Source organism: Chelon labrosus (assembly GCF_963514085.1).
Source record: "Chelon labrosus genome assembly, chromosome: 1".
Lineage (NCBI taxonomy): Eukaryota > Metazoa > Chordata > Actinopteri > Mugiliformes > Mugilidae > Chelon > Chelon labrosus.
This window is the reverse complement of record NC_140337.1, coordinates 15,657,170-15,669,082: the sequence shown is the minus strand read 5'-3', so window position 1 is coordinate 15,669,082 and position 11,913 is coordinate 15,657,170. Positions and strand designations below refer to the sequence as shown.

Here is an 11,913-nt window from a genome sequence, read left to right as displayed (position 1 = left end):
GAACATATATATATATATTTACCCCACGGCTCATCTGCTGCTTTGTTTTGACGCATCCAAAATTAACTTTACTCTGCAGGATGAACAAGCTCAGGGTGGTGGTGGCTTCCCAGCCCGTCTGGATGAAAACCTGCTGTCTTCACATGACTTGGATGACAGTCCTGAGAGAAGGACCATCCCTGGTCTGGTGGCTAATGGTCTAAACCAAAGCTGCACCAGCTTGGGGAGCAGCAGTGGCAGCAGCGACACAGGCAGAGGGACCCACCAGACACGTAAGTGCTCACTTGCTAGTTTTCTCATGCGGGATCAGCAGGCCTGTTGGTATAAACTGTCAGGATTGTTATTGTCTCTGCGTGCAGACCCAACTCCAGGGCGAGCCGGCAGGGGTCTCGACTCTGAGCAAAGCTCCTCGCATCACGCCTCCTCCTCGAGCATCTACCAGAACTGCGCACTGGAGGTCAGACATACTGTAGATTCTCAAATAACCCTTGCCTGCACACAGGTACATCGGATTAACTCCTGACTGGTTTTCCCTGCGAGCAGGTGCTGATGTCCAGTTGCTCCCAGTGCCGCTCCTGTGAAGCTCTGGTGTACGACGAGGAGATCATGGCGGGTTGGACGGCTGATGACTCCAACCTCAATACCAACTGTCCTTTCTGCCGCACGGCCTTTCTTCCCTTGTTGCACATCGAGTTTCATGACTTACGCACAGTGACCGGGTAGGAATCTGCTGTCTTGGTATTAAGTGCTTGAGCTACTGCACATTTCTCGTGTCCTTGTTTAACAGTGATTCATAAATCTTAGAGTAATGCAGTTTCCTTGAGCTTATTCTGTGCTTTTTTTCCTTTTCAGGTTTTACATGAATCCCAGTGCCTCGGGAGATAGCATCCACAGCACTAGTACTCAGCCCACACCTAGCAGCTCAGTTGACATTAAAACACCAGACCTTATCACTTTCCCAGAGGAGGAATCTAGTGAGACTCAGGATAATCATCCTGGAGCACAGAAGAGGTACGACCTCACATTAATCACCTTTAACCCTAAAGAGATGAATTCATTTATCCATCCGGACCTCTTCCTGACTGCTCTTTGCTCGTTGTGTTGCCAGTCTGGTTCCAGAGCCGGTACAGTCGGACCCCCTGGGTCTCCTGGAGCACAAGGCAGCAGGGAATCAGCAGAGATGCAGTGGGACTTCACTTACACGCAGCAACAGTGTTGGAGGACCCCTGCAGAGCCTGGACTACTCCCAGAGACCTGGACATGGCATCTCCACCACCAGCCTGCCCTGTAGCCTGCAAGAGGTGTCGGTCAGTCTCCTTTACTCTCTCAAAGCTGTCGCTGAGGATTTCACCAGGAAACCAGTGGAGTTAATGTTGAATATTCTGTGTGTTTTTCAGGATGGCATGGGAACAAAACGTCCAAATCCCAAGCCTGTGTCTGTGCCCTATCTCAGCCCCTTGGTCCTGCGCAAGGAGCTGGAGACCCTTTTGGAGAATGAGGGAGATCAGGTACTCACATCCGATTAATTCTAAGTCTGCTTGTATGGCCAACATCTGCTAGAGACACAGTATCCTGTACGGTCCAACCTCTGACCTTTATCTATCCAGGTGATCTACACTCACAAGTTCCTTAGCCAGCATCCAATCATTTTCTGGAACCTGGTGTGGTATTTCCGCCGCCTGGACCTGCACACTCACCTGCCTGGTCTCATCCTTACCTCCGAACACTGCAACAATGGAGTACAGGTTAGATGCCCACATGCTGTCTGTCTGTAGGATGGTTTTTCAACCTTTTGTCTTCTCAGTCTTTAAGTATTCCTCATGTTGACGCACTTGAGATTGTACCGCATTGGCAATAACACGTCGTCTTTGTTGCAGCTGCCCCTGACATCACTGACTCAGGACAGTAAGCAGGTATATGTACAGCTGCTGTGGGACAACATCAACCTGCACCAGGAACCCGGAGAGCCACTTTATCTGCTCTGGAGGTCTTTGTGTGAGTATGCACACAGACACACGTCAAGCCGACAAAAATCCTCAAAAATATGCACATTTAGTCTGGGTCTTTTGTTTTGTAGAAAACTACACCGACCACTAGAGGGCACCAAAGTCAACCGTTGTCAAATCCTACGCATACTGACTTTGGTCCACTTTTGTAACTTGCTTTAAAAGACAAAATTATATAAATTAATTTATCCCAACAATAATTTAAAATTTCCTGAGGGCTTGTTAAATTTGGATAAATTTGTTGCGGTATCATTGCTGACCAACGGGCGTCAGAGCTCATTGTTAAAAGAAAAGCATAAAGACGTTCCAACGTTGGTGCTTATGTGCGTTGTTTCTTCCCAGGGGAAAAGAAGGGGACCTTGGCTCCAACAGACCACCAGGATATTCGAACCCTCCTTAACACGATCGTTCGCAACATCCAGACCAACGACGTGTACGGGCCGATCAACCTGCTGCTCAGAGAGATTAAACGGCGTCCAGAGGGGGTCAAACGACAGAGGTTAGCCCCGTCCCGGCTCCTTTCTCGATATTCCCAATGCAGCCTTCAATGTTCCCACTCTTTCATTTTCTCTATTATCTGAATATTTAGCTGCGGTTAATTTTCACATTTCAACATGAACGTGCCTTACGTTTCATTTGCGTGTTCTGAATTTCTCTCAGGAGCATCTATAGAGAAATTCTGTTTCTGTCTTTGGTGGCCTTGGGACGGGAGAACATCGACGTAGGTGAGTGTTTGTTAGAAAGGAAAAGGGTGGGATGTTCCTAAGTTGCACCACTGCATTTTAATGCCTTTTAAAGCATTTTCACTTGTTCATTCCCTAAAAGCTACTAATAGAACATAAAACCTGAGATACCTTGACTCCTGCTGTCTTCTCTGACTGAGCGTCCCCCCCTCCCTCTCTCCTCATCTGCAGAGGCCTTCGACCGGGAGTACCGCCAGGCTTACGACGAACTGAGTGCCGAGCAGCTCAAGTCTTTGCACCGCATCGATCGCCCGCCCAGCCCCAACGTCCAGTGGTGCCTTAAATGTTTCGGAGCCCCCTTCATCTGAACACGGCTGCCTCACGGCGGAGAAAGAAACTGCTCGTGTGCGTCAGCAGGGTGGGGAGACAAGTGAACTTTTAATCGCCCCTAAACATGGTACTTCTTCCTGTTCTTCTTCTTCTTCTTCTTTTTCTTCTCCACCCTCGTCTCGGAAGACGCCCATTTCCTGCTTTTTTTCTTTCTTTCTTTCTTTTTTTTTTACAACCTTAACTTGGGTTTCCAAGCAGCCGCCTCCAGGTGGGACTGCTTTTGTAAAAAAGCTTGGAAAGCTGCAGCCTAGTTGAGCTGTCCTTACAGATGGTGTATAGAATGAATAATCACTGTACAGAATGTACTGACTGCCCCTGTGGTGTAGACATATCTCTTGTGTATGCGTGTGTGCTTAGTGCTTGGTGTGAGTTCTTTGTGACAGTGTACAGACCCCGACTGTTGCTTTGTGCACTTTTCTTTCAACAACAAAAAATATCTATAACTCAACTCCATCTGTTTTTGTATATATTTCTCTCTCGGTGAGAAAATCTGAAGCCAGGGTTGCCTATATATATTATTATTATTATTTTGTTTTGTTTTTTAAGGCGACACGTCTCGATGACGGTGTGATCAGAGTCTTAATGAATGTTCAGGTTGTTTAAGTGTCTCACGTTGGGGTTCTCTGTCTGTGTAGATATGTGTCGGGAGTATACATTGGGGAGGCCATGGACAATCACTAATGATCAGTCACTAAAAAAAAAAAAATGATTTACGACATTCCAGATGCCCTGCAGTCAGAGCAAGTCTTACAGAGGTATCGATCTCTGCAGCAACCACATGCGTAACCACGTATTCGGAGGCAGAGATCATTAAAAAAAAAAAAAAAAAAGCATCGATCTGAAATTAAAAGGTGCCACACTACTGATTCCCACACTTTAATCAGGACACATGTTCTCATGCAGAGAAAGACAAGCCTCCTCGATGCAGTCGTGTTTTTAATATTCTAATTTTTAACAGTAACTTACTGTACTTGTTCAGCTAACGTAGCTAGTTCTTATCATGACTATAACTCTCACGTGTGTTCAGGCTGCCCCCTCCTCTAGCATAGTTTCAAAGTGGATATATTACTTGCAGACTGTGCAGACAGGATGATTTCTATGGTTTTTACACAGTAGCAACGTTGAATATTGGCGCTTAGCACTGCTGATACACGACATTCCACTAAATGCTGACAGAGCGGGCGTGCAGATACAGATGGAACTGTTTGCCGATTTGGGAGCTGACCTGTACAGATTAGATAATGTTGAGATGCTCCGTTTGCACTGCATAGATCTGACCCGAAACCACGGTGAGGGTGAGCTTAATCAGGATATTAGCAGCAGACTACGGTTCCTCCTCCAAAACAAAAAGAAATTCTCAATTATTTATTTTTGTATTACTGGACAGTGTGCTAACTTAGACTTTTTATGACTAACCACCCCTCCTTTCCCTTTTTAATCTGTCTTAAGGGATTCCACCTTCTACTGACTTTGTAAATTTGATCCCCTTGCGGCAGAGGATGTAAAGACTTTTTTTTTTTTTTTTAAATATAGATTAAATGATCTCTTACCGTCCTGTGGAAAGGAAATGAATGTCTACACTTAAGTGTGCTGCAATAAATGAGTTTAACTGATCGAAAAGAAATGAGTCGGTTTAATTTGTTGTCAAATCTCTTGCTCTGAGTTCTTATTCTGTTTCTTCTGGTCAACTTCAAATTCTCCTTTGTTCTCGTCACATTGTCTGTATTGTCCTCCATTTTCTTCATCCCAGCTCTCTCCTGCTCTTCATGCAACATTTTGCTGAAAGTCCCTGAGTTTTATTCTCATATTTCCTCTTTCATGTGCTTGTCTTGTTTCTCCATGAACTAAAAAGAGGTGCTTTTGTGCATCCCAATGGAAGCCCTGCCACAAAAAGGGCAAGGCCTGGGCTTTGCACGTCTGCCTGATACAATTTGTTTTCCACATTTCGCTGGAACAAGTTGTCGCCACGCTACAATTTGTTGCTTCTTTTCGTCTGTCGAGAGCACTGTCAAGGTTGTTCTGAATAAATATGAAAGACAAAAGTACACCCCGACAGTGTAGATACCCAAAATACAGACTTCATCCAAGAAGATGGATACTATTTATGACCTACTTGTGGATATTTAGCCTTAATAAATATAGCATGGTTTGGTACCATGGTACCAATCCTGCATTTAAAATAAAGTTTCTTCATTTACAGTAATCTTGAAAGAAGCACTTTGTTTGGAAACTAGAAGACATGACATCTTTAACAATCATCCCCATGACTGCATCATTTGACCTGCTCTGTGCCCAAGAAAGTAACCCACGCAGTATGTTTTACGAGTTTTACCAAGTATCTAGTTTTATAGTTTTATACTTGGCAACCGCTTTAACTGCGTGACCGAAATGTTTTTATTTTTTTTCTCTTTCAAAATGACTTGATTTCACCGATGGTGAACATTTTGTCCTTTATCCACCTGCTATATTTCAGCAGCACCAACACAACCCTTAAAATTAAGTTTTGCTTTTACCCAAAAGGTATAGCAACATATAACTGAAAGACTGTTGCTTCCTCAAAGTGGTTTGCGTAGTTTACATTTCTATGGGCACGCTTTTAAATTTTCAGACCAACGAAGAACTTTAACTTGATTTTCACTGGTCGAGGAGGGAGTCTCATCCTGAAGGTGAGTGGAGTTTGCTGGATGTCTTTTGCGAGTCCAATGAGCCCAGAAACACAGTAAAACCAAGACGCTGTAGAAGGCACATTAGAAAGTTTAGCACAAAATGTTAATTTTAACACTCCTCATTTGTGCTTTTATCTTTGAGGTACCTTCAAATAATTGTATACCAGTCCAAAGGTTCTCGTCCAGTATCTTAGAGGTAGGTACATTTTTTTTCTGGTGCAAATATAATCTTGACCTGTCCAGGGTGTACCCCCCCCTCTCACCTAATGACAGCTGGGATAGGCTCCAGCCCCCTGTGACCCTCCAGGGGACAAGCAGTTACAGAAAATGAATGAATGAAAAAATAATCTTGCAAATTTGATCAAATATTTCCACCTGCTCATTAGAACTTTTAGGTAGGAAAAGGAACACAAAAGACTATGTTCACATTTAGCAACTTATCCTTTTATATAAGATTAGAGTTTAGAGTGAAATTGTGAGTTTAGCGTGTTGATCTTTATACAGGCCTTGATAGACACTTGTCTCACTCTGGTCTACAAAACAAACCTTGAGATATTGTATAGAGTCGTCCTCTTTTGAATGCATTTTATTGCAATGCTTCACCCCGTCAGAACCTGATAACTGCAAATGTTATTGTCAGCTGTAACTTAAGTGCACTAATATGCAAGTCTTGTTGATCTGGGTCAGTCCTATCTGCTGGAGATACGCGCTGTTCAATGCTGCAGCACACGTCACCATAACTACAGCACAAGGACGTGTACTTTGTGTTATTGTTATCATCATGCAGCTCTAAAGGAAGCCAGACTGATTTCATTTTCGGAGCCGGAGAAGTTTGACCATGAATCCGGTCTGTTCGTTGATATGAGTCTGCCTTATAAATAATAGCTAAGCGTTGGATCCCTGCATGACCTGAGCTTGATAGAAAAGCCTGACTGAGAGGTTTTCTGTAGAGTACAAGGATGCAATTAAGGAGGCAGAATTAGACACGTACTGCAATAGAAAGCTCATCTCAACTTTTATTGTGGGTTAGTTTGTTTCATTATCAGAACAAAGAACATGTGTAAAGATGCCTGAACATCCACTGTGGCAATGATGCTGCTCCAGCTCGGTTTCATACACACTTCATAACCTTTTTATATATCACAAAAATACAGCCACGGCTGGATTTGTGTTACTACATATCACACGTGATAGTCGATGCAGTGTTGCTTATACCTTCTTAATTTTGTGACCATTTATAAAGGGAATTCTTGACATTTATAACAGCATATCTGCTAACTAGCATAACATTTTAGTGATGAGAGATGTGTAGATGGAGTACAGCATATGCGAGGTGAAATCAAACATGTCATGTGAATGTGTGACAAAGATCTTAACTACATCCTGCTCAAAATGGTCCCCAAGTTTAAAGTGGATATCGCTTTAAAATGAGTAGTTTTTCTGCATGTAAATAAAATTAAATACATATGAAGCTCTTGTTGTAAATAAAGACAAGTTTACGCTTTGCCAAGCTGATAAAAAAATGACAAATCTCACATTATTCTGGGGGAATGTGATTCAAACTAGAATAAAAAGTATAAAATCTGTTTGACTTAAAACTACATACTCTGAGTATTCAACATTATGTTTTTAAAAAGCCGTCTTGCCGCAAAATATACGACTTAAAACACCGAACGTAAAACTGGGATGGATCAGTGCTGCTGCTGAGAATGCAGTGACTCCATCTCCACTTCCATCGGCTCCTCCCTGTGTGACTGCGAGGGCGGGGAGCTGTGAGCGGGCTCGGGAGCCATCCGCGGGTAGAAGGGTCCCACCAGCCAGTTGAGCGGCGTGTTGTTGACCAGGTAATCCATGACGTTGTCCAGAGAATCCTTCATTCTGCCCAGCGTGGCCTTGCTGGTGGACAGCGCGTTGTCCGGCAGGTCTCCTAATACTTTAGCCTTGCTGAAACTGTTGTACATCTGCGCGGCGGAGTGGCTGAGGGAGAGCGCTTCCTGCTGGATGTGGTTTGGGAGGCCCTGCAGGCTGGAGACGAGGACCAGGCAGGTGGTCTGGAGCTGCTGGGTGAGGGAACGTGCCAGGACCAAGGTGCGAGACTCGATAGCCTGAAAGAAGATGATAATGAACAGATTTTAAAAACATCCTGAACAGACGTGTGTACATTGTGCTTGGCGTGTCATCTCATTCTGTATTGGTTTTACCTCTGCTTCGTGACCGTTCTCTTGGGTTGAACTGTTGGACTTCCATGCCACCAAGGAGCTCATCTTGTTATTCACCATCTTGTTCGCACCTTCAATATTCTTTCTGCCATATTCAATCTAGGAAAATAAACATTTATTTTCAGTCGAAGCATTAAAACAAACAATATGCTTTAAACAAACCTATTTACTTAATATTCTTATTGTAAAATGTACTATTAGTGTAAAGGGGACCCACCAGGTCGACAGTGGAGTTGAGCTCAGAAATGAATTCCATGCTGCGCTGCTTGCCATCTTGTATTCTGGCCATGGCCTTGGTGTAAGCTCTCTTTCGGAGCTTGGTGGAGAGGGAACCCAGGCGGACGTAGTAGCTTGGCTCGTTTCTGTCGAAGCCTTTCACAGCTTTTGCCTCCAGCTCTGTAACAAGGCAGAGAAACATACAACATCTTATTAAAAATGAGGGCAAACTACGCGAGGCCGCTACGAGTGCCGTTCTTCTTCATCGTCGGACATAGTGTGCAAAATCTGCTAAAAGGGCTGCAGTGTTTCGCATGTGAAAGTAGCTGAGGGCTTGAAGTGGGCCTGGATAATGTAGTCATTCACTGGTCTTTCTCTGAAAACAGATCCGTTTACAATAACATAATGATAAGGACTGTTTATTATGAGCTGCTGCACACCACGGTTCAGCTTTAACAACAACTCCTTTAATTGTGGGGAAGAAACAGGCCATTAACGCAGAATTACATTCTCTGAAATACATAATCCGATAAGTCCTGTTTTCCTGGAAACTGGACCGTGCCCTTAACAACGAACTCCAGCTGCCTGTTAATAATGCCCTTGATACAAGTTGTTACAGAAAACAAACTTAAGCTTTAGAAAATCTTTTTTTTTTTTTTTAATATTACTCACCCAGTTCATCCTCCGTCAGAGGCAAATACTGCTCCACCAGACTCTCAGACGTGCTCAGAGCCGTGTCCACCCCGCTGCTGACCAGACGTGCCACTCTGCTCTCCATCACCGTGCTCACGCTGCCGCTGACGGCGGCCTTGGTCTTCTCCATCCCGTCCTGCACCGCGCCCCGAGTCCTCTCCACGACGCTGGTCAGGGTGTCTGAGACCGTACCCTTGGCGCCGGACACGGTGCCTGTCACCACATCCTTAGCGGTGGTTACCACATCCTTGGCGCTGGAAACAATCTGTCAAGAGGCGAGTGCATTTTTGAAATGTTTTGAAAGACGGGACATAGGTCACGGCTGACAGCTCAGGAGATTACGCCACATCCGCACTGAGCAACTTGGACGTGAAAGTGGAACGTACCTGCTCAGAGGGCTGGTGAAGGATTGGCAAGGTTTTCTCAATCTTGTCCAAACCTTTGCAAGCCAGGTCATTGGCAATGGCAACTGTAGGCAAAAGGGAAAAAGGAAGTAAATTAGTAAGATAAATGTCAATAAATAAACACAAATCTAAGCTGCTATTATAACTGGGTGAAAGATCAGGATGAGTAAGAGTCAGCACCCTGACCTGAACTTCCTGTTTCAAGGTCTGTGTCATGCTGGTGATTACGTAATGATCCTTACAGTTTTATAAGACATTAAGTTTAAGGCTTCTTCTTACTCTGAGGCTCCAGCTTGTCGATGATGGGTGAAGCGGTGGTGAGGGCCACAGAGGTGATGGTGCGGACCCCTTGCTCCGCAGCCTCGCACACGGTCCTGATGTAAGGGTGGTTGTCCTTGGTGTTGGAGTACACGCTGGACACCAGGGTGTAGGTGGAACTGACCAGAGGGAGGTTGGTCACCCGCTCCACCACGCTCTGCAGGACAGGATCACAATTTAACTTTTTAGTTTTGATCTGATCATATTAAATTACTATTTTCCCCATTTGTGTTTATAGGTTATTACTAAACAGTAACAAGTCTTTCCACTTGACTCACCTGATTTGACATGACTTCAACTGCTGCCATTTCTCCTTAAAAACAACCTGTAAAGAGAAAAAAAAACATTGTTTCTGTTCAAGGAAACAACAAAAATATCTTGTTTTTTAAAAGAAACACACAAACTAAAGTCTACGAAGAGAAGCTTTCACTTCCGTAATACAGTACTCCGACTTTTTACCGACACAATAAAACAAAATATCCTTATTATGTCCAAATTATGTTGCAGAAACATCCGTTACCCTATTTAGAATAAGAAACTTTAAATAAATATAACTTACCGAGTGTACTACGAGTGTTTTCCAAAGTCTCGAAGTGAGTTGACTGATGCTGGGTGACGAGACAGCAGCTGTATTTATAGTCTGGACATATCGCGAGATCTGGCGCCGCGGCTTGACGTCAGCGGCAATAAGGTTTCTGGGACAAAGGTGAAAGAGGTAAAAGTTGAAGCCGGGGGAATTCCTATAAACTCACACGGAGACGCAGTGACACGTTTAATTGGTCTGATTTCAGATGGTTTCACAAGACAGTGACATGTTTTTTTTGGTCAAAATAAAATAGATCATCTTTTATATTGGTTTTCTATATTAAAATACAGTGTTAGCCTATAGTGATAGTACAGGGGCTATATGAGAGCTTCTTGTTATGTGCAATAATGTCCAAAACATAATGCCTTCTTACTTATATTTTGTCCAGATGTCGTATATCAGTAGTGTCAGTACATTTATTCAAAACTTTCCTCAAGTATTTTCAACCTGTGCTACTTTTTCTCCATTACATGTATTTTCCAGCTGCGTTTACTTTTGACTTGAAGATATTACACGACAGATAAAACACGCTGTTTAACACTCACCCGACATTTTTTTGTCGTTGTCTCACGTCTGTTTGTAGGGGTCATCTCCACCCAAAAGAGATTTTCCATCTTCTCACATGCTTTTATGCAAATTATGTTCAGATGATCTAATATCTCACCACAAAATCTAAGATCAGAGAAAACTTCCAAGAACTCAGAACAGATTTGTGTATCACTACTATCCTTTCTCTCCCAATAGTCATTTGACTATCCTCTTCTGTTCCTAGAAAGTATATAAATTTCAGATATATTCTTCTCACCCACTGATGCTTGATGTCATATATTATAATATATCAGAGTGGGTCAAACTTTATCTTAAATGATTTAACTAAAGCTAGCTGCAAATACTTATGTACTTTTATTTAAATAGGGTACTTTATGCAGGACTCTTAATTGTAAGAGTGTGCTTATGAAGGCAATCCAACCTTATTTTGTTTTAGGTCTAGCTTTAAGACAATCGCACATCCTCAAAAACCTAACCAACAAGACACATGGTGCAGTTTTTGTCTATCTGAGCCAATACTTCAGTCTGCAGCAGCTTCAGACTTCAGCAGGCCCATTGTTTGGAAGCCACGTGAGCCAGCTTGGTTAGTCTCAAACCCGCACAATGTGCACGGAATATTACATTTAGTCAATTTGATAAAATTATAGATAATGATGGATTGTGAAGAACCACATCAGGATGATGAGACACTCAGAGCTGACCATAACGTGCCACATTTGTGGTAATAATCAAGGCCTCAAAATCAGTCCACGTGCTGGCCTTGAATGTTGATGCATGCAAAACATTTGGGGCTGTGTCTGGAAGCACTGAGATAACTGGAAATAATATACAAGTCACTATATTAAGACACAGTACACACACACACTTCTGGGAATGACTTTTTAACAACCGCAGAACATTTTATTGGCACCAAAAGAACAGGTGTTAGTGAAGTTACTAATGGCAGCATGTTGTGACGGTAGTACCTGGGTGTTTGGGTGGGGCAATACTACATCATAGCACAAAACATTTTAATATAATATATATGTTATAGTTGTGTGGTTTATCCTACCCTATGGAAATTGAGATGAGAACAATGTTGAACAGGAGAAGTCTGCAGTTCATTGTAATTGTATAATTGTTCCCATGCAATTTACGAGAAGCGTTAGGCGATTTCTTAAAATGAATGGAAGACATTTGACCC

At 43.1% G+C, this 11,913-nt stretch overlaps 2 protein-coding genes across 3 annotated transcripts in view; one reads left to right on the top strand and one right to left on the bottom strand.

Moving 5' to 3' along the window:
- The window catches only part of dennd4c (DENN/MADD domain containing 4C), a 34,578-nt gene extending 29,886 nt beyond the window's left edge, over window positions 1–4,692 (top strand). Inside the window, exons 24-34 of one of the 2 annotated variants that reach the window (XM_084543646.1) lie at window positions 80–272; window positions 360–457; window positions 544–719; window positions 853–1,011; window positions 1,109–1,301; window positions 1,398–1,508; window positions 1,608–1,745; window positions 1,878–1,995; window positions 2,349–2,505; window positions 2,667–2,731; window positions 2,921–4,692. In XM_084543646.1, the coding sequence (XP_084399772.1) occupies window positions 80–272; window positions 360–457; window positions 544–719; window positions 853–1,011; window positions 1,109–1,301; window positions 1,398–1,508; window positions 1,608–1,745; window positions 1,878–1,995; window positions 2,349–2,505; window positions 2,667–2,731; window positions 2,921–3,057 (1,545 nt within the window). In that variant the 3' untranslated portion in view covers window positions 3,058–4,692. Of the gene's footprint in view, window positions 1–79; window positions 273–359; window positions 458–543; window positions 720–852; window positions 1,012–1,108; window positions 1,308–1,397; window positions 1,509–1,607; window positions 1,746–1,877; window positions 1,996–2,348; window positions 2,506–2,666; window positions 2,732–2,920 lie in introns of both variants that reach the window. The other variant, XM_084543645.1, reaches the window with a different exon arrangement.
- Window positions 4,693–6,452: 1,760 nt separating this feature from the next.
- Window positions 6,453–10,233, bottom strand: plin2 (perilipin 2). The gene is made up of 8 exons (XM_084552458.1): window positions 10,155–10,233; window positions 9,874–9,920; window positions 9,557–9,752; window positions 9,260–9,342; window positions 8,853–9,138; window positions 8,182–8,360; window positions 7,947–8,063; window positions 6,453–7,850 (listed from the first exon to the last, which is right to left on the bottom strand). Exons 2-8 carry the CDS (start codon window positions 9,901–9,903, stop codon window positions 7,437–7,439), a joined length of 1,305 nt encoding a protein of 434 aa, XP_084408584.1. The 5' UTR covers window positions 9,904–9,920; window positions 10,155–10,233; the 3' UTR covers window positions 6,453–7,436.
- Window positions 10,234–11,913: the final 1,680 nt, after the last annotated feature.